This window comes from Podarcis liolepis, assembly GCF_965112155.1.
Source record: "Podarcis liolepis genome assembly, chromosome: 16".
NCBI lineage: Eukaryota > Metazoa > Chordata > Lepidosauria > Squamata > Lacertidae > Podarcis > Podarcis liolepis.
The window spans coordinates 10,722,891-10,749,736 of NC_139567.1; the positions used below are offsets into that span (position 1 = coordinate 10,722,891).

The 26,846-nt window shown below is 48.2% G+C and overlaps 1 protein-coding gene across 4 annotated transcripts in view; it reads right to left on the reverse strand.

Moving 5' to 3' along the window:
* Window positions 1-22,750, reverse strand: part of AEBP1 (AE binding protein 1) — a 49,621-nt gene extending 26,871 nt beyond the window's left edge. The window contains exons 1-9 of one of the 4 annotated variants that reach the window (XM_083480372.1): window positions 21,375-22,750; window positions 12,753-13,154; window positions 9,267-9,332; window positions 8,606-8,677; window positions 6,833-6,904; window positions 3,771-3,863; window positions 2,187-2,264; window positions 1,622-1,717; window positions 774-872 (exon numbers count right to left, since the gene is read on the reverse strand). In XM_083480372.1, the coding sequence (XP_083336498.1) occupies window positions 774-872; window positions 1,622-1,717; window positions 2,187-2,264; window positions 3,771-3,863; window positions 6,833-6,904; window positions 8,606-8,677; window positions 9,267-9,332; window positions 12,753-13,154; window positions 21,375-21,639 (1,243 nt within the window). In that variant the 5' untranslated portion in view covers window positions 21,640-22,750. Of the gene's footprint in view, window positions 1-773; window positions 873-1,621; window positions 1,718-2,186; window positions 2,268-3,759; window positions 3,864-6,832; window positions 6,905-8,605; window positions 8,678-9,266; window positions 9,333-12,752; window positions 13,155-21,374 lie in introns of all 4 variants that reach the window. The other 3 variants (XM_083480371.1, XM_083480370.1, XM_083480369.1) reach the window with 3 other exon arrangements.
* Window positions 22,751-26,846: the final 4,096 nt, after the last annotated feature.

Here is a 26,846-nt window from a genome sequence, read left to right on the forward strand (position 1 = left end):
GGGTGGAATTATTATTATTATTATTATTATTATTATTATTATTATTATTATTTATACCCTGCCCATCCGGCTGGGCTTCCCCAGCCACTCTGGGCGGCTTCCAACAAAATATTAAAATACAGTAATGCATCAACCATTAAAAGCTTCCCTAAACAGGGCTGCCTTCAGATGTCTTCTAAAAGTCTGGTAGTTGTTGTTCTCTTTGACATCTGGTGGGAAGAAGAAGAGTTTTGGATTTGATATCCCACCTTTCACTCCCTTTGAGGATCTCAAAGCGGCTAACATTCTCCTTTCCCTTCCTCCCCCACAACAAACACTCTGTGAGGTGAGTGGGGCGGAGAGACTTCAGAGAAGTGTGACTGGCCCAAGGTCACCCAGCAGCTGCATGTGGAGGAGCGGAGACGCGAACCCGGTTTCCCAGATTACGTGACTACCGCTCTTAACCACTACACCACACTGGCGTTCCACAGGGCGGGTGCCACTGCTGAGAAGGCCCTCTGCTTGGTTCCCTGTAACCTGGCTTCTCGCAGTGAGGGAACCACCAGAAGGCCCTCAGCGCTGGACCTCAGTGTCCGGGTAGAACAATGGGGGTGGAGACGCTCCTATATATTGATATATCACCCAGAACCAGTATGAGGAGCAGACTGTGATGTCAGTTTCACTCAGTGGTATAGCGCTGGTGAAACCGCCACTGCTCCTGAGGCCCTCTGCTAGCAGCATCCTTTCCCTACCTCCCTGTATAGGTGCAGATCGCCTCCTTCGGGATTACCCACCTTTCCGTTCTTTGCTTTTCTCCTCTGTCCATTTGTCTTCCTCTGCATCCCCGTCCTCCTCCTCTTCCTTGCTGCTGCCGGCACCCTTTTTCGGCTTCTCTGAAGCACAGGAAAGAGAAGCAGAGTTATCGTCATCAGGACAAACCTCTTGATGTTATTAAGGACAGCGCAGCGCAAGCACGCTGGCGGGAACGAGCTGTCAGGTGGGCTAAGTGGCAAATGTGTGTTCCTACAGAAGTGCAGAAATAGTGGCTTATGCTCGATGGGGAGGCAGAAGCTCAGATGGCGCAGCATTTGATTACACGGGGCAATCTGGTAGGAAGAATCAGAGCTGCCCAACATGAGATCTGCTATACCTTGGGGGAAAGCATGCAAATCAAGCAGACAAACAACCCTGTCCTGTTAAATTGAGAGTGGGGAACCTTGAGCCCAGGGGCCAAATGTGCCCCTTCAGATTGCTCTAGCTGGCCTTCAGAAACCTGCCCCAGGAACCACCACCCCCTGAGTGTTTTTGCCCTGCTGGAATGTGTCCTTGAACTCTGGTGGGAGACTAGATGATGGGAGCTCTGATGGGAGACTAGATGATGGGAGCTCTGATGGGAGACAAGATGATGGGAGACTAGATGTTTACCTTCCCGCCGGAGTGGTACCTATTTATCTACTTGCATGTAGAAGCCAGCCAACTGCACAAAGATGAAATGTCTGTTTGTTGCTCCATCCATTTTTGCCTTTCCGCCACTGGCAAAAGGGCCCTTGGAACATTATACATGCAGGGAATGTGGCCCTTGGCCTACAAAAATAGTTTCATACCCAGTCTCAATCGTCCCCTCCGTCTGCTGTCTCCTTACTTGGTTTGAGTTTCTCTTCATCCGTCTCCATCTCATCTTCCTCCTCTTTTTTGCTGGGGAATTGTTTGGGTTTCTGGGGTGGAAGACCATAATCCACTATGGAGAGGGGGAATAAGGATTAGTGAGGTGGGAGAACAGCTCCCAATGCAGGTTTCTCCCCAGAGGCACCAGCCTTCACAACTGTTTTAATACTTAAAGGTAAAGTTAAAGGGACCCCTGACCGTTAGGTCCCGTCATGACCGACTCTGGGGTTGCGGGGCTTATCTCGCTTTATTGGCCGAGGGAGCCGGTGTACAGCTTCCGGGTCATGTGGCCAGCATGACTAAGCCGCTTTTGGCGAGCCAGAGCAGCGCACGGAAACGCCATTTACCTTCCCGCCGGAGTGGTACCTATTTATCTACTTGCACTTTGACGTGCTTTCGAACGGCTAGGTTGGCAGGAGCAGGGACCGAGCAACGGGAGCTCACCCCGTCGTGGGGATTCGAACTGCCGACCTTCTGATCGGCAAGTCCTAGGCTCTGTGGTTTAACCCACAGCACCACCCGCGTCCCGTTTTAATACTTACCATCTCCATAATCTGGCAGCTCTAGCCCATCTTCGTAATGACTCCCAAAAGGGGGGGTGAGCGGCTCCTCAGGCTTCTCTACTGAGCAAAACAGATATGCCAGTAAAACTCCCGTATCCTTATCATAGCACAATTGTCCAAAGGTCCTAGGGATGATTGCAGGGAAGCTCATCGGCAATCCCCACATTTACGGCTGATGCCCCATACTTGCTGCTAATGGCTCCTAAAATTTAATGTTCGGATTCATACAAATGTATGGTCGATAAGTGGGCACAAGAGGCAGGGCCTTTTCTGTAGCAGCACCTTTACCAGATTTCTTCAATCTTAAATTCCCCAGATGCTGTTGCACTACAACTCCCATCACCCTGGCTAGGGATGAAAGGAGCTGTAATCTGACCTGCAGTGTGGAAAATATTTTGGCGCCATCAGAGCCCAGGGCCAGCCCTGCCTTGCAACAGATTGGAAGGATCTGCATTGGCAGCGAGGGTGTAAAAATTAAAGACCACACCAGGTTTATGAACCGTGTTCTAAAGCTTTGTAAACTAAGGTTCACTAAAACAGGGGAAGCAGAGTTTAAGGGGAAGATATGTGGTACAAAAGTTATAGAAAGTTCCCTTTGGAGCAAAGTAGGCTCAGTTAAAACTCTATCCATTTCTCTGGACTTAAACAGACCCTCAACGTTCTTGACTCTCAGAAGAATCTTACTCTCGAACAGCAGCTCTGTATCCTTCATGAGCACACCTGAGCTAGCCACCACCGAAGCAAATGTCCCTATCGTACTGGTCTAAAATCAGATCTCAATATGCCGTTACCTGTAGTGGGCAAAGCCACAGCAGGTGCTCATTATGCTGCAAAATTCTAGCTTCTCCAGGCAAAATAACCTTATGTTTCCTGATTAGGACTTACTGAAATAGTCTGAGTCTTCTTTCCCATGCTCAGTGATTTATGCTTTCACTCAAAAACTGAATTAAATCACACCAAAAGGCAAAACAAGGGAAAGCAAGAAGCCATGATGTACCGCCAGGAGGGCAAATCACGTGCCACCTGTTCAGATCTGACTTCTTTGCAGTCTCGTTGGCTGTGTTCGTGCATAAGACTAAGCCATAGTTTGCTCAACCAAGTGTCATTGGTTTGAAGTTCCAGACTCATTTCAACAGACTAAATGGTTTCTTTTCAGCGTATGGAACTACGACACAGAGGAAAGGTAAGTGAGGATATGCCCTAAGCCACCGGTTTGGCTTAGCATTACTTCTGAACTAGTGAAGGCTAATGAGCTATCCCTGATGATCCCATAGAAGTTTGTCTCGCTAAAGACTGGGAAGAAATGAGTTCCTAAGCACCAAATCTGGCAAGTCAGAGGTCTGACAGGAGGCAGACCTCCAGCACATACAAGAAAGAGAAAGGGATTCCCCAGCCTGAAGCTTCAGTTTGTTTCATCTGCTGCCTTTATTCTCTTGGAATGCTTTCCATTTCTTTCCCTCCTCACCCTGCCTCCTTCATTCCCTGCCCCCAACCTCCTAATCTCCCTCTATTTTCCAACATCCTGGCAAAACAGAAGCAAGCCAGAGGAAACGAACTGCATACTTGGCTTCTCCTCCTCCGTCTCCAACCTCGGTCGCTCAGGTTTCTTTTTCTTAGGTGGTTTGCTGGGTTTGTGCTGACGTCGGACGTATTCAACTGCAGGGGAGAAGGAAGAGGGTTTTGTCACTCGGGAAGAGTCCTGTGTTGCTGACAGAGAGATGGGGGTGCTTCCTCTCCCTCCATGTCACTCCGATGGTGCTTTGTCTTAGAAGAGGGCTTCTCAGAGTAGCCAGCAGGGTAGGGGGGTCTCGCTGCACAGGAATGAGCAACCCATGGGCTGCCTATTTACCACGAGCCCAGCCATGGTCAGGGATGATGGGAGTTGTAGTCCAGCAACATCTGGAGGGATGCAGGTTCCCCATCCCTGTCCTATAGGAAGATGAGACATCAAGCAGGAGTGGGAGAGGTGGAATTGCTCTATCTGATGCAGCTTCTATGGAAGCTGATGCCATAAAGACGGTCAACGTAAATGTGACTTCAGGGTTTTCCAACATGTAATAATGTGAACACCCTCATACAGCTGATCAGCGCTGCCCACAAGCTCCGCTCGCAAAGGAATAAATCAGGAGCTCACAGAGTAGTGCATGCTCTGGTTATCTCCCGCTTGGACTACTGCAATGCGCTCTATGTAGGGCTAACTTTGAAGGTTTCCCCACCCACTCTGGGCAGCTTCCAACACAATATTAAAATACAGTAATGCCTCAAACATTAAAAGCTTCCCTAAACAGGGATTCCTTCAGATGTTGTCTAAAAGTCTGGTAGTTGTGGTTCTCTTTGACATCTGGTGGGAGGGCGTTCCACAGGGCAGGGGCCACCACCGAGAAGGCCCTCTGCCCGGTTCCCTGTAACTTGGCTTCTTGCAGTGAGGGAACCGCCAGAAGGCCCTCGGCGCTGGTAGAACGATAGGGGTGGGGACACTCCTTCAGATATACTGGACCGAGGCCATTTAGGGTTTTAAAGGTCAGCACCAACACTTTGAATCGTGCTCGGAAACACAGCCACGGAAGAAAAAGCAGCAATAATTAGAGCAGGGGAAGCAAAATCTGCACCAATTCAGGGTTCGGAAACACAGGGAATGGCACTGGGAAGAAAGACACAGGACTAGTAAGTGAAGACAAGGAAACTCTTTAGAGGCAGCAAAATATCTGATGCAACCAGAATTAATCTGGAGTCCTCCAGATGTTTTGGGTACTTTGTCCAAAATATATTGAGGGTTTTTGGTTGGGGAAGGTTGTTCTAATCATCTAACACATCACAGTGTGTCCATGCTGGGTACCAGCACAACCCACACAGTTTGGCTCTTGGTATTGCAGTTGCCACTTTTTCCCCACTTCCCCACCTATAGCAACACTGGGAACTGCCTCTAGTTTTGCCCAGACTGTTCTCGGGTGGTAGAGAAATGCGCAGCAAAAATAATAACGGCGATGATTAGAGGTGAGAGAACATAAAGTCTCAACTGCACGACCCTCTTATGATAGCTGAACGCGAGAAATGACCACCCAGCCAAGCGGGACACTTTTCCGGTTGGCGGTCCTAATGCAAGGCAGCTCTGTTTGCTTTGGCAAAATCCCTCCCATCTGTCAAACATTATGCAGAAAGCACTGGGCATTTTCCACTCACATGGGCCAAAAAGAACCAGAGCACGTGCAAGGGGGAAATGGGTTGGGGATTTCTTTTGGAGGGGGGGTGGGCAGTGCAGAGCTGTCTGGGCTGCTGAGCTGTGTCCTGTGAATTTCTCCACAAAGCTAACAGCTTATCAAGGCAATCCGGCAGCACTAATAAAACATTAAAAAAGGGGAGTGCTGCAACAAAATATTGCCCTGTGAAAGTGCTTTTGTAGAGGATTCTAGACATGCCATTCCACTCCCCCCACCCTGTCCACGTTTTTTGGTTTCCCATCTGCCCCTTTCCCAATCCAACATTTAAGGAAATTATAATCTCATTGGGCATCCAGGGAGAAGGTTCTATCTCCATGGAATATTTCCAAGCTTAAGAGCCAAACTAGAAGCACGAAATCTGCATGGGAAAAGCCTTTCGGTTAAAAAGAAAAGAATGCAAAACTTCCTTTTCTTCTGACAGTGGAAATGTGGTCATGCCGACTAAATGTCTAGCCAGTCTTCCTCTTCTGAAGTGCAGACGGAGAGCAGGAAATGGGCCATGTGTTGGGCACCTGAACCCAGGTGTGTGTGCTGCAGGCTGTGAAAGCACAATAAATGAAGCTCTGTCGGTGCAAATGACCAAAGGAGTTCAAGAACTGGTGGTTTCAAGATTGGATTACTGCAATTGTATGAGGGCCTCCCTTTGTGCTCGATCCCAAATCCGTAGCTAGTACAGAATTCTGTTGCACAGCTGCTGATAGGAGTGAGAACCTTTGCTCAGAGACTTGCATTGGTTGTCCATTTGCTACCAGGGCAAGTTCAAGGTGTTATTATTGGCATTCCTCCCTGAGTTTTGCAGAGAGGAAATCCCCCGCCTCAAATGACAAGCAGAAAACGCAGGATCAGACCATTTCACAGCCATAGAAACGGGGAAACAAAGAATTGGCTGTCCCGGAATTATGGTTCCTCACTGCTTAAAAAGGTAAAAAAGATAAAGGACCCCTGGACAGTTAAGTCCAGTCAAAGGTGACTATGGGGTTGAAGTGCTCAACTCACTTTCAGGCCGAGGGAGCCAGTGTTTGTCCACAGACAGCTTTCCGGGTCATGTGGCTAGCATGACGAAACCGCTTCTGGCACAATGGAACACCATGACGGAAACCAGAGCACATGGAAATGCTGTTTATCTTCCCACTGTAGTGGTACCTATTTATCTCCTTGCACTGGCATGCTTTCGAATTGCTAGGTTGGCAGGAGCTGGGACAGAGCAACAGGAGCTCACCCCATCGCGGGGATTCGAACCGCCGACCTTCTGATCGGCAAGACCAAGAGGCTCAGTGGTTTAGACCACAGCACCACCCGCATCCCTCTCACTGCTTATCCACCCACAACAACAGGATGCCCCACCCCCTAAGGAAAGGAACGGTTACTAAAGGCAAGTAGGGCAAGTCAGCAGCAACAGCACCGTACAGTCCTCGTAGTCTTCCCGCTCAATCTGCTCGTTGTAATCCAGCGTGGGCGGCTCGACCTTTCCAGGGGTCTCTAGATAAAGAGGAGAAGAAGCACAGTCACTTCATGGGTCTAGGACCTCTCTAGGACATAAGGGCTTTTAAGAGAAAGGGCTGTGTTATGTACTGAGTTGAATAGGATCCAAATTGCAGCAGTCTGATTGGTCCAAAACAATAGGATTCAGTATGCAGCAGTCTGATTGGTCCGCAGGAGCCACCCAACTCCAGGTGGAAGTGAATCTGTAACCTGATTGGCCTACAGGAGAATCCTGGAATTAGCCAATCACGTGGGGCCCATTGTGTAAGTAATGTATATAAAGCAGACATTTTGGGGGAACTTCCATTCCTCCTCACTACTATGAGCTGAATAAAGAGCATGAAATCCACACTCGACCCCAAGTATATTTCAGGCTGCTTTGATTAAATGAGTCTGAGTCACTTCACAGCTATACTCAAGAGCCAAAACAGCCCTGTAATGTTGCAGCCCAAGAAAGACTGTGATCCCCTTCTAAGAATACCAGATTTATGCCTGTGCTTCTTATGGTGAGCAAGCTACTCTTGGGAGCCACTAGGAACCTGCAGTTCTGTATGCCAGTGAGTCATGGATTACAGGAACCCAAGTCTGAGGGATGTCTGAAAGAGATGGGCATGTTTAGCCTGGAGAAGAGCAGACTAAGTCGGGGGGGAGCAAGGTAGCTCTCTTCAAACATCCAAAGGATTCTTGAGAAAAAGACAGAGCAGACTCTTCTCCCATCTCTCTTCCAATTCTATTTTTCAAGGCTGGAGCCAGGGGCGGAGGAAGAGGGAGCGGTGGGGGCGGGCCATCCCGGGTGTCACCACTGAGGGGGGCAACAAAATGGCAGGTGGCACTCACCGCGGGGCCTGCAGCATGCCCAAGCCGCACATCTCTGCTGTGAGTGACGCAGTGGCTTGGGCACCTGCAGGCTCCATGCTGCCCCAGTCTGCCCACCACCTCCCCCTCAGTTGTAGGTCGGCTGAGTGGGAGGAGGCAGACAGACTCCTCAGAGGCCCAGCGGAGCGTCCCGTCCCGGCTCACCCTGCCCTGCGGGTAGCTGGCCCTACCCTTGGGCGCAGGGCATGTGCGCCACCCCAGACACCTGGTCAGCTCGCTCCGCCACTGGCTGGAGCATCCCCTGGTCGGTTGAAGGTTCCTAGGCTCTGGGAACAGGCTGGCCCTTGGTTCCTTCTGACTTGGAAGGATTGTGGTCCTTTAGATGTTGTTCATCTCCAACTCCCATCAGCCCCGGCCAGCATGGTCAAGGGTCAAGGATGGTGGGAGGTGTGGTGCCGCAACCTCTGGATGGCCGTAGGCTCTCCTCAGCCTTGCTACAAAGCTTCAAGGAGAAGCTGGAACATGGCCTGACAATAAAAGTCAGCACTGGCTCGTGACTCTTGGCTCTCCCTCCATGCCTGCTTATGGCTCAGTGTTGGCAGCCACAGAACAGTAAAATGAATTTCTGCTTCTTGTATTGAGTTACACTGAGTTTAGTGTGTGCTGCTGGACTGGGCACAGAATTATTTTAAAATCTTTTAAAGCTAGCAGCATGCCGGCTTGGTCCTCAGATGCTAGCACACAGTGGTTGCTTTCCCACTGGTTGGAAAATTTAGAGTAGGAAAGGGCTGGCCAACATTAGGAGCCGCCTAGACTGTGCTGCCATTTAAGGCTAGCAGATCTGGGCAAGCAGCCCACCCTGGACACTGGGCATTGACTCACCTGGCCGGCTCTCGTGGCTCCAATGATCTCTTCCAGGCTCTTGTGGGTCAGTTGGGGGTTCATAGAAGTCAGCTAGAAGAAATCAGATGAGTAAAATTAACAAGGACAATAGTAAGGCCCTCAAAGAGTTCTGTTCCTGATCTGTGTGGACAGAACTAAGCTGCTCAAATTCGGCTTCTACATTAAGAACATAGGGATATGGGAGAAGCTGGCTGGATCAGACCATTGGCCCATCTATTCCAGCATCCTGTTTTCACAGTGGCCAGTCAGGTGCCTAAGGGAAGCCTGAAAGCTGGGCATGAGCACAACAGCAGTCTGCTCACCTGCGATTCCTAGCAACAGGTATTTAGAGATGCAATGTCTTTGGCAGTGGAGGAAAAGCATAGTCACCTTGTCCTCCATGATTTTGTCTAATCCTTTTTTAAAAGGATTCCCTAGTTTATCTATGAGGTGCTTATACATTAAAGCTTCCTTGTCCCACTGATGGTAAACCCTGGTCCAATGCCTCTCCTTCCCAGTGGACTTACCCTTGTTCATTCCTGATCTGTGCCCCCGTGCTCCCGTGATCAGCGCTCCTCCTTCCCCAGCTTGGACGTTCCTCTGCCCCACAGTCCCACAAGCACCCTCTCTCCCCACGTCCCGCATGCTGACTTGCTCTTACTGTGATGCCTGCTTGGATCCTGTTTCTCATCCCACCGTGGTTCCGTTGGCTCATCTGGGAAAAGAGCTGCGGAATAAAATGAAATAAAAGAGCTAGGTCAGAGATTAGGAAGCAAAGACACAACAACTGGGAAGAAGGGAAGGCAGAAAAACTGACTGAACAAAACACAGACAGACAGACAGACATATTTTGTTTCAGTCCGTAGTTCCAGGCAAAAGTCTTAGGGCCAAAGTAAATATGGCTGTGGATGCCCACGACTCCTTAAAGGGCATTCAGTTCCTAGGAGAAAAAATCGTAGTCCTCAGTGCATGCAGAAAGCCAGGGCTTATCCACCCAGCAATTCAGTTTTCCTCTAGATTGACAATTGCTCCAATTTAAGACTAAAGAGAGGGATTACTCTGGGAAAGCAGCAAAGGGGAAAACCACTGAGACCCATGCCTAGGCAGTGAGAGTCAAGCGGAAAACTGTTTTCTAGACACGGGACAAGCCGAGGGCCCCCGTCAGTACCTGACAGACCAAGGCTGGAGTGGGAGCAGCAGTGTATTAGTTTAGGAGTCCAAAACGATGGTGAAGACCCTTAGGGCGGGGCGGAGAAATAGAGTCAGTGTGATTTAAGTTGGATTTGCTTATGAAGGAGTTATACAGAAAGTGGGGAGAGGGAGAGGGGTAGCAGGAAGCGTTTAGAGAGAGTGAAGATAATCTGTGATGGTTAGAAGATTCCCCGGCAGACCAGTAAACATGAGGTTATATGAAAGGGAAGAGGAAAAGCATCGCTTGGCCATGCTCCCTGTAAAAACATATGCACTGATCTGATCTATGGAAGGGGAGATGCCATAGCTCAGTGTTAAGAGCATCTGATTTGCATGCAGAAGGTCCCAGGGCCAATCCACAGCATCTCCATGTAAGTCTTCCATGTAAGTCTGGAAAAAGCTTCTGCCTAAAACCCTGGAGAGCCCATCAGTGTAGGACCCTGAGCTACATGGACCAATGGTCAGATTCAGTGTAACAGTTTCCCATGTTCCTATGGGAAACTGCTCCCAAGTCTAATAAATATGAACAACACCCCTCTATCCTATAGACTAAAGCCAAAACTGGCCAATTAACAAATTATAACAGCGAGTAAATAATCACCAACTCCCCTTAAGTGTGTTGCTGTTTGCGTTACAAGAGTGTCAGCTGCCTGTCATGAATTGGATAGCATTCAGTGCCTGACAGATCTCTATTCAATTCTATAATGCTGGGGCAGGGCAGGGAGGAGCAGGTGGACCTCAAGATGTGGTTTGATTCCAACTCCTACCAACCCCAGCAAGCATGGCCAATGGTCATGAAAGATGGAAGCTAGAGTTCAAATACATTGGGGAGGGGGGAGAACGAGTTCCCCATTTCTGATTGCTTGTAGACCAGTTTAGTGGCAATGGCTTGCCCCCAAAGAATTATGGGGTCTGCAGTTTGTTGTCTACTTTTGTGTCCCCAGGCCAGAGCTACAGTTACTAAGAGGAGAATAAGTTTCTGTATTAACATGTAGATGGGCCCCTGTTATAAAAAGTTAATTACAGTTTATCAGTTTCATTAGCCATGCTCATATTTTGTTTGCTGGTGCCTTATATCTTCAGTCCCATTTAAAATAACCCTTTTATGGCACTCCAGTTAGCTGGGGTCTGGGTGCTGCCACCATTTTAGCTTCCCACAATGCCCCTGGCGTAGTGTTGCTCTAGGGCATTATGGGAATTCCCCCCCCCATAAATTTTTATTCATATTTGCACATATATACAGGAAAAACATAAACAAAAAATCCACCACATACCTTATACAAATTATATCCACTTCACAAATCATAAATAAAATACATAACTGAGTTAGTCTCAACAGAGCCTTGGACTTCCCTCCACTCCTTTGGTAAGTATCGAATAAATTATATAGTAGCGTACTTTTTAACTATTTACATAGGCCTTTCCCGCTGTTAGAGTTATTTCAACCCCGCCAGTGTCACCTGAGATTTAGATTCCATATACATTAAATATTTCTTCCAATTATCATGAAATTTCTGTTCGTCTTGGTCCCTTAATCTTCCTGATATTCTATCAAGCTCAGCATAATTTATCATTTTAACCTGCCACTCACTTATGTTAGGTATTACTTCTAATTTAGGGCATTATGGGAATTTTAAATGGCAGTGGTTGGCAGATCCACCTGCCTGGCTCTCATTGGAGCGTAATATCTAACAGTATTAAACCGGTACAAATATAATTTAGAATATTACAAAAATCCATATGGCACGCCATCTCCCTGCTCCAGTTTCCCCCCTTGTCCCTCAGGCATCTCTTTAGCACCTTCTTCCTCAGTTCCTTTTCCTTGGCTTCCCTCCCCACTCTCTCGGACAACAACCCATTTTTTATAAACTGTCTCTTCCCTAGAATCCTGTGCTTTTCTCCCTTCCCTCCCTCTTCATTCTATGACCTCACTGGCACATGCATTACACATGCATACCAGATGGACCTACCAAATAGTTACACTTCCTCTCCATCCCTTGCCCCATAGATCTCAAAATATATAATCATTACTCCTCTATAGGGAAACACGTACTTTGGACTATAAATACTGCAATACTTATGAATTGGCGTAGTGTGTTGAGGGCAGGGAGGGCCATTGTAGGAGGAGGAGTTTGGATTTCACATCCCGCTTTATCACTACCCGAAGGAGTCTCCAAGATGCTAACATTATCCTTTCCCTTCCTCCCCCACAACGAACACTCTGTGAGGTGAGTGGGGCTGAGAGACTTCAGAGAAGTGTGACTGGCCCAAGGTCACCCAGCAGCTGCATATGGAGGAGCGGAGACGTGAACCCGGTTCACCAGATTACGAGTCTACTGCTCTTAATCACTACACCACACTGTACCGTGCACACAATCTCTCTCTCTGTGTGTGTGCTCGCGTGTGCACAAACCAGGTGCTCCCCTCCACAGAGATCCCTGTCGCGTCCTGGAAAGGCTGCCCAGAAGGGAACGCTGCAGCCCTCAAGCCAGGGGTGTTCCAAGGCGGGAGTGGGTGGGTGGCCACCCCAGGTGCCATTCCAAAGGGGTGTGTGACAAAATGCCGACCCCCGATTGGTGGCACCTCCCGGGCCATGCGCTGCTCATTGCACACACACCCCCGGGAGGCATGCCACGCCCCCCGCAGGCAGCATGCCATGCCTCTGGGAAGAGCACTGCTCCGGGTATCAGAGCAGGTTGCCTCAGGCTCAAAAAAAGTCCCTTGCACCTTTCTTTTGTTGTCTGCCCTGGAAACCCTGGGCCTATGAATAGTGGAATGGGCTTTACACGTCATTGTCCGAAGCATGTTCTGGGAAAATTTCAGGGTTTATTTGCTTTAATCAAGAGTTTCTGAAGAAGGATGATCAAGAAATGCAATAAAAAAGACTTCCCTGAAGAAGAAGAAAGGTCCCTTGCCCATGCAATACGACTAATGGGAGAAAGAAACAGGAACTTACATTCCCCGCCTTCTTCATTCACTCGTGAATGCTCATCTTCCCTCCCATAGGGAGAGTGAAATCGGGATGAATCGGGCACTCCGTAGCCATCTTCCTCCCTAGCTGGTGGTGGGCTCAATGGCCTTTCTGGGAAGTGGTACCTCTCCTCTTCCTCATATGGTTGGACAGGAGGAGAAGGATTCTCTGTCCTCTTCCCCCCTGATGGTTTCTTGGTGGCTTTGGGAGATTTCTCCTTAGGTTTCTTGGTTGCCTTTGGACGCTTCTCCTTTGGCTTTTTGGTGGGCTTGGGGGGCTTCTCCTTCTTAGGACCCTTGGGAGGCCTCTCTTTAGGCTTCTTGGTTGGTTTGGGTGCTTTCTCCTTTTTCCCTTTCTTGGGCTTCTGTCTCACGGGCTCCTGTGTCGCTGCAGGAAAAGAAAGATGGTCATTCCCTGTCAATTTCTGTTTTTCTCGGTTTCTCATTTTTTCCAATCTTAACTTCAGTTCTCTCCAATTCCACAGTAGTTTGCAATAATAATAATAATAATAATAATAATAATAATAATAATAATAATTTCCCCAGCCACTCTGGGCGGCTCCCAACAGAATATTAAAAACATGATAGAACATCAAACATTAAAAACTTCTCTAAACAAGGTTGCCTTCAGATGTCTTCTAAAAGTCAGATAGTTGCTTATTATGCTTGCAAGCCTGTTCCTGACTTCACCCGGCTCCCTGCCCTGCACCCAGCTTCAGCTACTACGGACTGCCTCCATGTTGCACCTTTGACCACGGACCGGACTTGGACCTCGCTTCTCGGGTAACCCACATGTCAGGGAACTGCCATCAGCTCAGAGGTGAGAGGTGGAAGGGCAGCTGTGAATATAGGGAACCTCCGAAAATCTTGCAAAGCAGTTCCTCCTCCAGCGAGGAGGAAAGACCCACCGCCAGTGGAGAGGAGGTGCAGCGACCAGGGGATGCTAGGGAGAGCCTCAACACCGACCCTGAGCAAACAGGAGAGGAGGGAAGTACCCCTTTGCCAGCGCCCATTCTGCACAGTAGGTTTCGGTGCGGGGAGGGGCGAAGAAGGTTGGGGGTCACGCGACTGTTATGCTGGGGGAGGTACAAAGAGCGACCACTCCCAGATTCTGCTAGCGATTGAGCCAGACATGAACTTGCGATGCTCTTCACTGTAAATAGTTTGCACTAAGAATAAAGCCTGGAAAAGACAGGTCGGAGTCTTGCCTGTTTGCTCTTGAGCTACCACACCATCACCTGACACCATGGGACCAGCACAGGGAGTCACATGGGCAAAGGCAGACCAGAGGGTGTGAGGGTGTGGAGAATCAGGGAGGAGGCCCCACTGAGAGCAGCTTGACCAGAAAAGAAGAAGAAGAAGTAGAAGAAGAAGAAGAGTAGTTTGGATTTGATATCCCACCTTTCACTCCCTTTAAGGAGTCTCAAAGCGGCTAACATTCTCCTTTCCCTTCCTCCCCCACTACAAACACTCTGTGAGGTGAGTGGGGCTGAGAGACTTCAGAGAAGTGTGACTGGCCCCAGCAGCTGCATGTGGAGGAGCGGAGACGCGAACCCGGTTCCCCAGATTACGAGACTACCGCTCTTAACCACTACACCACACTGGCTCTCCCAAACAAACCCCCAAACAAACAATATCCAGGATTCATGGAGTAATAAGGACGTAAAAGAAACGCTCTGCTGGATTCAGGTCAGGCCCTAAGCCCATCAAACCCAGAATCCTGTTCTCCCAGTAGCCAACCAGAGACCTATGGGAACCCCATAAGGAGGACGTGAGTTTGAGACCACACTTCCCAGCAATCAATATTCAAAGACATAATCCCTCCGATGATGGAGACAGAACATAGCCTTCATAGCCGGGACTGCACACTGATTTTTCTGAAAACTATTCTTTCCATCCTCTTTTCCCTGACACATGAAATTTGTGCATATGGGGCTCTCTTCTGTGAGTCAGAGGCCCCGTCTCTAAAGGAAGGCCAGTGAGTAAGGGCTATGTCACTTCACCGCCCCACAGACAGCCGCAGCCTCATTCCAAAGCATCAGTAATTCCTTGGTCTCTGCAGCTGAGCACACAGCCTGTGGTACTTGTACCCTCTGGGCAGTGAGCTGCAAACCAACCCAGAGCCTGTGCCAGGAGTGGAATTCCTTCTGTGCTACCACAGGGACTGTCTTTCGCTCTGGGGAGAGCAGCAAACTGCTTGGGCTCACAGACCCATCCCTCTAGGGCCAGGCCTTTTCTCCCACCCACCCACATGTGGGGAAGAGAGGCACAAATTCCTGCACTGCCTGCCCTCAGTTTCCTCTGCAAGCAGCGGTCAGCGGCCTCACTGGAAAGAGGGAGCAATGACCTCCTTTCTCGTTCACCACAACTCGCTTCCACCACAGCGAAACAGAATGCCAAGCTTCCCTTCATTCTCTCTCTGTTTGCCAGAGCTGGGCATTTTGCTGCCTGAGGCAAAATGCAAGATGACGTCGTCCCCCCCCGCCCCCCGATCACCTATAGAACCCCCGGGTCACCTATAGAATTTACCTCGAAATTGAGAACATATGAGGAGTTGAAAGATAAACTAACAGGCTGGCTGCAATATCATCAAATAAATGCAATATGGATGGATGATAAAAAAGCAGGGATAAGCGAGAAAAAAATCCAAATTTCAGATAGAAATAATTGAAGGCAAAACCAAGTTATTATCCAAAATGTATAATATATTATTGGAATGGGACACTAAAGACGAAGAAATAAAGGAGGTCATGACAAAATGGGCAATGGACTTGGGATACAATATAGAATATGAAAAGTGGTCGAAATTATGGTGTAGTGGAATGAAATTCACGGCATGCGTCACACTCAGAGAAAATTTGGAAAAGATGATGTATAGGTGGTACATCACACCAGCAAAACTAGGGAAAATGTACAAAACAGGAAATAAGGCCTGCTGGAAGTGTAAAATTAAAGAAGGCAATTTCTACCATATGTGGTGGACTTGCGAAGAAATGAAGAATTTTTGGGATCTTAATTATAACGAGTTAAAAAAAATGTTTAAATACACTTTCCCTAAAAGACCAGAGGCCTTCTTACTAGGAATAATTGGGGACGAAATTAAAAAAGAAGATAAGACACTATTCCAATATTTGACAGTAGCGGCTAGAATATTAATTGCACAAAATTGGAAAAGTCCAAATATCCCAATGGTCAGAGACTGGCAAACAAAACTATTTGAATATATTGAACTAGCAAAAATGATGCAAAAAATTAGAAACCAAAAAATACAAAGTTTATTAGAGATTGGAATAAATTTATGGTATATATTGAAGGAAACTATAGAAACTTAAAAACTACAGCAGGTCTGATATAAACCTTACGATGCGCAAACCATTAACAATTATTAGCTGCAGAAAAAAGAAAGAATTTTTATCAAGAAGCCCGAAGTCGGGAGGGAAGGAGGTCAATAGGTGTGTAGAGGAAAGATCTAAACATCTAAAGATATAAAGATTCAAGGAATAAGACAAAGAACTGTAACGGAAATTGATGTTATTTTCGTGTTATGTATGGATATTTTTTCTTTTTTTTCTGAAACTGTTGTTTTGTTTTTTTCTTTTGGTTATTTAAGTGAAACTCAATAAAAAGAATTTTTTTTAAAAAATAGAATTTACCTGGACCAGAAGTTGCTCCCACAGTGACAACAGGATAGTGCCCTCACCCATACACTTAAAACACTCTTTAACAGCTTCATCCAAAGAATTCTAGGAGCTGTTGTTTGTGAAGGGAGCAGAGAGATATTCAGAGACCCCTCTTCCCCTCACAGAGCTACAATTCCCAGAGAGGTTTAACAAACCATTCTTCCTCTCAGGGAGCTTTGGAACTGCACCTCTCTGAGGGGAATAGGGGACTGCTAGCCTAACTTTCAGCAGCCTTAACAAACTACAGTTCCCAGGATTCCTTGGGTGGAAACACGGCATACTAGTACTTTATGGTGTGGTTGTGGCTTACGAGCAAGCTAGTTTACAGAGAATGGAGACTTATTGCCTCCCCACCCCCAGTAAAATGCAGATGCCTCTCTTTATCCAGCTGTAGCGCCCGGCTTGCCTTCCCTTCATTTTGTACTGATCTCCAGCTGAAAAACATGTCAAAGCATGTGAGGACCACATGGCAATTTGCCTCTTTTATATTTTCCCTTTATAGCTTAACTACAGGTTCAACTTTCATATTTTTTTTTAAGACTTTTTGAGTGAGAAGCACTAGCTGGCCTCTAGGTTATCTGTGATCCCCAGTGGCAACTCTGCATTATTCCCGTTTTTTGCTATGTCACCTATCAAGCAACAGTCATTCACAACCTCTCTTCCTGCCAGGAGAGAAGTACCATCCCTGTAGCTGTACTAAATCCACACATGAACAGAAGACGAGATGGAGTCACAGCTCTCAAAAGTTTTCCTCCTGCAGCCAAGCCACAAAGCAAGGATATCTTGTTGGAGGTTGTGCTGGGAGCCAAACCACATTTCCAGTGACTGGAGAATAGAAATCTGAATGGAACGCAGAAGAGCATTGGGGGGGACTCTTATTTTTTTGAAGCAGCCTGTACAAGTGTCTGCATTCGGACAGACTCATTGTCAGGTGTGACACCATGCAGGGAAAAATCCAGGCTGCATGACAAATGTCCCCTGTTCCTCACACAGATGCCAACCTGCGTGATTCTGGTTGTGTAATTCCAAACGTTGATTCCTAGGCTAGTTCATTGACTCCTGAAAAGCAAGAGGCATGACTGGTAGACGATGGTGCCTTAAGACCAACGTTAGAGGGGCGGACAAAAACACAAATACAACGGTATATGGACAAGAAAAGAAGGAACTACGAATGTAGCTGTCACAGGAACATATCTGAATGTCTCCGTTTTCAGGGCCTGGGAGAATGGGCCTGGTCTTGGATGGTAGCATGTGGAGTTGTTTTAGAGGTCTATGTTAGAAACATGCGGCACGCCCATATTATCTCTGTGTAAATGTCATGACAAATACGTACATTTGTCATATCAGATGTATGGCACAAGTGCCAGTTCTGTTGCCAGAACACATTGATAAGTCAACAAGCATCTCTCATCCCCTCCAAGTGTCCCTATTTTCCAGGGACAGTCCCGGATTTACAGAAGCTGCCTCGGTTTCTGATTTGATCCCAGAATGTCTCTCTTTTCCTTGGGGCATCCTTATTTGACGTCCCTATTTCCATCGCAGAAATGTCGGAAGGTATGATCTCTTGCAGGGAATTGTCTCTGCGTAGCTTTTCTGGGTCTGTGAGATGCCCGGGAAAGCTGGGCACAGAATCCTGGTGAAGCAGCCTAGAAATCTGTTAGTGAGTGTAGTGTGGCATAGTGGTTAAAGTGTCAGAGTAAGATTTGGGAGGCCCAAGTTGAAATCCCCACTGAGTCTCTATCTCTCAGCGTCACTTAACTCAGGAAGGGAGAACCTTGTCATTAGGCAGAGTGAGGCAACCACCTTAGGCAGGCAGACAGTGGTGGCAGACCCTCAGCCATTCCTCTTGTGCCCCCAGCCGTACCCCCATTAGGGGGGTGCAGGACAGGTCGCAACACCCATGTGTGCCACACGGCCTGTTCTGCATCACTACAACTGACCTGCCGGCCTCAGGTGCCAGCACTGAAATAAGGTTCGATTCGGTAATTAATATAAAGAGTAATTAATATAAAGATTGGGAAATTTGTGGAAGGGAATTTGGGTTGACCTTAGAAAAGGGCATAAATAGTACTGTGGTTTAACTGAGGTCTATAAGTTAAATTTGGTTAATTAAGATGAATTAAGTAAAATATTAATAAGGTAAAAGTTGGGGATAAGAACTTGCTGAGTTAACTATTGGAATTGGGATGCAAGAAGGGGAGGTGTGGGGAAGTCAGAGAAAGTGGTTAAGAAATTAAGGATTTAAAATCATATTTGTTATTTGTGTTGTGTTTGTCTGTGGTTGTTTATGTTTTTGTGTTTGTCTTAAAAATATGTGAAAACTTTAATAAAAATTTTATTAAAAAAAAAAAGAAATAAGGTTTGATTCTCCATGGCTTGGGAACATGGAATGGAGGGGACCCCATCTTGACCTTCACTACAGGCAGAAAAACAATATTGAGCTGGGTTGTTGATAGGATAAAATGGGGAGTGGAAAATGACGTGCACTGTCTTGATTTTTCTTGGAGGAAAGGTGGACTATGCATGTAATATAGTCTCTCAGCACTGCTAGGGACAGTTTCTCCTGATATTCTCTCAAGCTAGCTGTCAGGTGAGAGTTTCCTGCAGCTCAACACATGTAAACCATGAGCAGAACCCCTTGATGGTCATAATGTTTGGGGATTAGCTGACTTGAATTTAAATTCTTTCATCCTTCTGCCGACCTGGGGGCTCTGCTCCCGCTCTGGCTGCGCACAACAAAGCATGAGCAACCGCTGGCGCCAAAGAACACAGGAAGCGCTTTCAGTAAGGATCAGATAAACCATGCAGTGCAGGTGGCAAACATCAGCTACGTACAGGAAAGCTGCTTTGGGATGCAGTTCATCTTTGCTGCTTGGGGGCAATTCTTGCATATTTATTCCTCACTAAAACAACCCATTCCTGCCAACCTAGCAGTTCGAAAGCACGGCAAAGTGCAAGTAGATAAATAGGTACCACTCCGGCGGGAAGGTAAACGGCGTTTCTGTGCGCTGCTCTGGTTCGCCAGAAGCGGCTTAGTCATGCTGGCCACATGACCCGGAAGCTGTCTGCAGACAAACGCCGGCTCCCTCGGCCAATAAAGCGAGATGAGTGCTGCAACCCCAGAGTCAGTCACGACTGGACCTAATGGTGAGGGGTCCCTTTACCTTTAAAACAACCCATACTATTTCCTCTCATAGAATCACAGGGCACATGATATAGCAACTTTCTAAAACTAAGTTGATCTAACTCTGGTTATTGTCTGGGTGCGATATTGCCTGCTAAACCTATGCTTGCTGCTTTGAATTTCCAGGAAGGAAATTAATGATAATATTTTACTAAATATTTTTTTAAAAAACAGGCACAGGCCAGGAAACAAGTGTACCTTTCTCAGCTTACCCCATCCCCTCTCCTTCATTAAATCCAGAATACTGCACAATCCTAGATAAAAAAATGACAGACCTATGAGGTTATACACGTGGACCTTTCTGCCCCCTGCTGGGAATCATTATTAAAACGGTTAAGTTATCCTGAGTGTTGAGGAACTGATAAACACATGCACACATCCTTGGTCAAAAGCCTTTGCACAAATAGCAGGCAATAACAATTATGAAAAGTGGGGGGAAATCTTGGGCCTTCCTCCCACTGCAGTGCTATTTTCCAAATATTTAAAAATCTTTCTCAAGGCTTACAGATAATATGGGTAGCTTTAATATTGCAGATTTTCTTTCAAACTGGTGTGTGTGTTCACTTTGGCTTTGTGTCTGGGATCCTTAGAAGTATGCCCCACCACACGCTTCGAAATAATAATAATAATAATAATAATAATAATAATAATAATAATAATAATAATTATTTAACACTGATGAAGTAGATTCTTACTGGTGGAACCATTTACTAAAAATTATTCTGTTAAGCCTTGAAGATGCCACAAAACTCCTTGTTGTTTCTGCTGTGGCAGACCAACAAAGCTAGTCTGCTTCACTGTGGGTGAACCACACATCACAATTCCTAAAAGAAAGGAAGGGCCGATGCTCAGTCTTAGAGCATCTGCTTTGCATGCAGAAAGTCCAAGTTCACTTCTGGCGAACCAGAGCAGCACACGGAAACGCTGTTTACCTTCCCGCCGGAGTGGTACCTATTTATCTACTTGCACTTTGATGAGCTTTCAAACTGCTAGGTGGGCAGGGACTGGGACCAAGCAACGGGAGCTCACCCCGTCACAGGGATTCAAACCGCCGACCTTCCAATTGGCAAGCCCTAGGCTCTGTGGTTTAGACCACAGTGCCATCCGCATCCCTACACAGAGTAGGCACACAAAAAAGGTAGGCAGAGCTGGCCTACCACATGTAACTGAAGTAAGACACATTGCTTTCTAAAGAGAGCATCCCCTGCCAAATTGTTAAGTCCTGAGTCTTAAACTACTGCACCATTTCCTAGAAGCACATTGTAATGGCTATACAAAGCTGCCTCATACCAAGTGAGACCAATGGTCCCTCTTGCTCAGGTCTCTACACTGGAAGAAGCAAAGATCACCAGTGATGCTTCAACATCTTTACGGACTCACTGTTAAAACCGTGTTCATGGAAGACAATCTTACTCGGCTATGAGTGATCGCCAAAGAAGAAGACACTGACTGGCAGCAGGTCTTCAGCGTTTTTAGGCTGGGGGGGGGTGTCCTCTCCCAGTCCTACCTAGAGATGGTGGAGAATGAACGTAACACTTTCTGCATGCAAGCAGATGCTCTACCATTGATACACAGCCCCTCCCAGCAGCTTTCTGGGGTCTCAAGCAGAATCTCTTTCCCATCACCTGCCACCTGAAATTCTTTTAACTTGAGATGCTCAGGAGCAAACCTGGTGCCTTCTGAACGGAAGAGAACACGTCCTTCTGCTGAACCCACCCATCCCACAATAGATGATCTCTCTCACCTTCTTCCAGTTCCGTGGGGGCTTTGCCCCTTTCTGCAGGGTCCAGCCTTCCTTGGTTTTCGGGAAGCTCCTCGCCCAAGGCCACTTTCTCAGCCTCCCGACCTTCTGTGTCTTCCTCCTCAACCTCCCCCAGGAAGCCTTTCAAGAACTCCTCGATTTCATGGTCGGTCAACACCGACTGCGCCTCCACCTGGGCAGGGTTGAAGGGGCACAGAAGCCCCACCAGAAGGCAAAGTGCCAGTGCCAGTGGGCAAATAGCTCCCATGCTTGCAGGTGATGACTTAGGGTGAGTGGAGGTGTATTGGGCAGGTGTAGGGGAATCCTCAGGTTTCTCTTCTCACCTGTGGCAGGAGCTGGAGGTGGGGTTTGAGGTGGGGTGGAGTTTGCTGGGGGGGGCCTCTTCTATATGGGGGCTATCTTCTGACACATCAGAGGATATGGGGAAACAGATTGCTCCTCTGGAAGGAGGGAGGGCAACTGAAGGCAATGACTTTTTTCAATGGGGGGGGACAGGTCAAGTAGGTCACTTTGCTGGTGGGAAGGGCTGGCTGGAGGGGGGCTGCTATTTAAGAGGGGTCTGGAAAGGAGGGGAGCTCAGAAGTTGGGAGGAAGGGAGAAGAAAAGGCGCGCGGGGAGACAGAGAAAGGAAGGGATTTAAGGTTTTGGGGTAACTGGGGTGACGGGTGTAAATCACGGGGCTCCGTCCTGGCTGCAACAAGCGATGGGTCCGTCAGAGGCTCCCCCAGGGGCTTGCAAATACAGGAAGGGGGGTTTCTCAGCAGCTGGAAAAAAGCGCTGGCGAAGGCAGCGAAGGACCGTCGTCTAATCGAGACCAGAAGCGCCTGCGGTTTCCGCGACGGCGTTTGAAGTATCCGAGGAGAGCGAAGACCAGACAGATACGAAGTTTCCTCTTCCCCGCTCCCCTCTCTCCAATGCCCAGGCAGTCCGAAGGCAAGTCCTAAGAAAGCAACCGAGAAAAAGAGGAGAGCTGGGGGAGGAGGAGGAGGACGGAAATTGCCCGGAACTCCCCAGGCGGCTGCGCTCCCCTCTCAGCGTCTGGCAAAACTCATCTCCGCGCCTTCCCTGCCCGCCCCTTCGGAGATCTCCAAGAAGAAGAAAGAGCGAAGCTCGTGTTCGCGGTTTCTCCGGCTCCTCGCGAATCTCCAGCGAGTCCTTTCGATCCTGGGCAAGGGAGGTTGGGGGTGGGGAGCGCAGGGGCTATTCCTGAGGGGGGGTTAGAGGGGGTGTGTGTCGTAAGGCGGCTTATCTTCGCGGGGGTGGCGGAGCTGGCTGAGTGGTCCCGTCTCCTCTTTGTGCGCAAATAAAAATGTGGCAGTGAAAGCGCTCCTGGCAAGAGCCGCGGGGAACCTCCTGACCCACTGAAAAGAAAAGCGAGTCGGATCTCCACCCCCAGCCCTTCTCTCCCTCCTACCTCCACCCCCCACCCCAACATCCCATTTCCAGAAAAGAAGGGTGGATCTAAAGCTGCTTCGAGCGACGCGTGGACAGAACAAGGGCACCAAAATATACACGGGATCCTGCCAGGCGCTCGCGGAGGGAGGCGGCGGTCGTCCCTCTTTCTCATGGTTAATATAATATAATATTATTCTGGCTTGCCCTTCATAAGAAGGTCCCTGCAGGAATGCAGAAGGCAACATTAAAAAGAAGCTCAGAACAAATCACAATCACAACTGGAGCGGGCCCTCGAGATATGTTCCGGAAAAGATGCGTCTCCAGCAAATGACAAAAACTGTGCCAGGCGCATCCCTGGAAGGGCAATGGGAACTGCACGACTTAGGGGCTGCCAGAGAATGCCCTCTCCTAAGCCGCGCACCCCAGAGCTTCAGAGGGCAGAGGAACTCACAAGAGGGAGCTTGATTTTTGGCCTCTGAAGCGAACCACAAAATGGCACACATGTACCCGGCCAGTGAAGATTGGCACCAGGAACAACGCCCTCCTGCGGCAGGTCCCTGAGGGTGAATGGGGCGCTGCCCCACCCATCTATGAACTCCTGCATGCCTGCCTGCCTTCTTGCAACCAGTGAGGGGGCGGCTCTGCCTATCATAGGCTCAAGGACCGCCTGCTGCTAGTCTTCCCTCTTCAGCCCCAACACCCCCAATGCACACCAGCAGGGAGAAAGTGGTCGAGGGAGAAGCTGCAGAGGGGAAGATGGGTTAAGGAAGCAATTCCCCTGCCAGCCACGGCTTCTCTGTGGCAAAGCAGCCCCTGCCCCTCCCAGCACGGCTTTGCAGAGGCGGGAGCGGGAAGTTGCCATCAGGGCTTAAAAATGCAACTTGTATGTATTTATTTATTCCTGATTTTTCCCTGCAGACCATCATCAGCCTTACCGGAGTTCTTTTTTTAATGTTCAGGAATTCCGATTTATTCCCCCTGTCCTCCCGCCAGGAGCCGCAAGACTCGCCATCAGTGCCCACACTGGCAACTGGCAAGGAATGTAGCTTTGAGCTCAGTGCATGCTGTCTCTTATGGTGTTTTGCCCAACCTTGCAATTAAGGATATAGTGTGTAAGAAAATGGCAGCCTATGGTTTTTAGTGTGGCCAAAATGCACAGCAAAGCAAAGTCTTTGCAAATAGATGTGGGCTTGAAAATTATAGCGATGTGGCCAGTTCGATCTTGGAAGGAGACAGGCAGTGTTGCACAATGCCTTTAAGTAACAAACCAGACACCCATCTCCAAGACTCCTAGGGTAGCAGTGCAGAATCATGTCCTGGATGCCCTATGGCAGGCACCCCCAAACTCGGCCCGCCAGATGTTTTGGGACTACAACTCCCATCATTCCTAGCTAACAGGACCAGTGGTCAGGGATGATGGGAACTGTAGTCCCAAAACATCTGGAGGGCCGAGTTTGGGGGTGCCTGCCCTATGACCATGTACTAAGCAGAGATACGTTTCCTTAGATTATATATCGGTGGAGATGTCCAGTCAGTGCTTGAATTACAATGCTCCTATGATAGAATCAGAGATGGAAGGGACCCTGAGGATCATCTAGTCCAACCCACTGCAAGGCAGGAATATGCAGCTGTCTCATACTGGGATCGAACCTGCAACCTTGGCATTATCAGTACCACGCTCTAGCCGACTGAGCTACGCAGCAGTGGTAGAGCCAATGCATTGCACACATAAGGTCCCCGTTTCAACCCCAGCATTTCCTGTTAAAAGGATTGGTTGGCAGGTGATGGGAAGGGTCTTTCTCTGCCTGAGAACTTGGAAGGTTGCAGGTTCGATCCCCGTATGAGACAGCTGCATATTCCTGCATTGCATGGGGTTGGATGCCGCCCCTGCGCTCCCTGCACCTGTCCGGGTGCACACCAGCTCACCCCCTGGTTCAGAAGGAGTGTGGTTTGGCAAGCATAGGAGCCAACTCCTAGGGGCCAAGGTCACTTTGTCTCCCCCCATAAAATATTTGGAAGTCCAGGCCCCTCCCCCCCAAAAGTTGATGGGCTTTGCCTTTCCAATGGTGTATGTGTGCTGTGTCAATTATGCGGGTTGGGGTTTACCTGCCCCTCCATATTTTATTCAAGTTGGTACCCTGGCTGGTGATGGGAGGTGGCAGACCAGGCGGGGTGGCTGCCCCCCCCATTTTATTCAAGTTGGTACCACTTTGGTGCAGCATGCAGCTACAGCTGAGATGGGGAGCCTCAGGTCTGGGGGCCAAATGTTGGGCCATTCGCATGACCATTCCCATGTGTGGTTTTGTGTCAGCATCAACTGGGTAGGTTCTCTTTCTATTCGCTTATTACATTTCCTTGGTAATGAGAGGTACCACAACTAATAATAATAATGACGCGGGTGGCGCTGTGGGTTAAACCACAGAGCCTAGGACTTGCCGATCAGGAGGTCGTGGTTCGAATCCCAGCGATGGGGTGAGCTCCCATTGCTCGGTCCCTGCTCCTGCCAACCTAGCAGTTTGAAAGCACGTCAAAGTGCAAGTAGATAAATAGGTACCACTCTGGCGGGAAGGTAAACAGTGTTTCCGTGCGCTGCTCTGGTTCACCAGAAGCGGCTTAGTCATGCTGGCCACATGACCCAGAAGCTGTATGCCGGCTCCCTCGGCCAATAAAGCGAGATGAGCTCCGCAACCCCAGAGTCAGCCACGACTGGACCTAATGGTCAAGGGTCTCTTTACCTACCCATTATTACCGGTAGTTCTAGTCTTGCCCTCTGGAGCAGCTGAGTACTAGTCTTGGGCTCATGAACTCTTGTTTTCCTCCATAATGAGGAGATCAGAAACATTTGCTTCCATTACCAATGAGCAGCTGTTGGCCTGTTCATCTGAACTAGAAGCTGTTATTGGTTTTAGCAACTGTTTGCCTGGGCAAACCTACTTTAAACCATGGTTTCTGATCCTGTTTGAGGGGGAAATATAGCTAAAATTGGCTGTCGTTCCCCCTTTGGATGAAACAACACACAAGGAAGACTAAGGAAAGGAGAATGCTAAATAATGATTTTGCCCCGAATCCAAACCAGGCCAAAATATTGCCTCTTCCTCCTGAATGCTGATGGAAGCACGATCAGCAACTGCTTTGTCTGCCTCATTCTTCAGATTCAATGCAGCACCATATCTGGAGGCTAATTCTTGGACTTGAAAGAAAAATTAGACTTTGTTCCATGCCTGGGGAATAACCATTCCTTGACAACCTTAAAATAATATAAACAGAAATGTGGAACAACAAAACCAACAGGCCAATGGTAGGTTAGGAATGATATACAGTGCTTTGTAAAGTTATAAACTAGTAAAATTTAATTAAAGGGACCCAGGTACAAGTATGCCAATAACCAGAGTCAGAGAGAACCATAATTGCATGGATGTGTTTTTAATGGGATATACAGTAATTGCCTTGTATTCAGGCAGGCAAGAAACAATTTTTTGTACAGATGAAATCTCTTCCTGGCTTTCATGCTAATGATGGAAAATACTCTTGCACCACACTTTACAAGTGATGCTATGTACAGTTTTCTGCTGTGGAGTATATCAACCTGTAGGCAAAACATTATTGTCCCATCTCTAGCAAGATATGAAGAGTGCTGATTCCACACAGTGGCCAGACAAGCTTGCATGCAGCTGACAGCTCTCCCCTGGTGCTGCTCCCCTCAGCAACTGGTTCTTCTGAGCTAGAACACCTCTTGATATGGAGGTTCCATTTAGCCATCATGGCTATTAACCCTTGAGAGACCTAGGGTCCCCACACCTCAGTTGAATGAGGTGTGAGGAACCCTTGGTCCTCCAGATGTTGATGAACTACAACTCCCAGCAGCCCCAGCAAGCATAGCCAATGACCTGGGGTGGTGTTCAGCAACATCTGGAGGGCCAAAGGCTCCTCGCACCTGCTCGAAAACAGACACAGTTGTGCAGTTAGATCAGGGCTAGCCCTTTGAGCGGACTCATCTTTTGACTGTGGCAATGAGAGAATCCTTCACCGCAGCTGAGGGTAGCAACCAGCTAGCTTAGG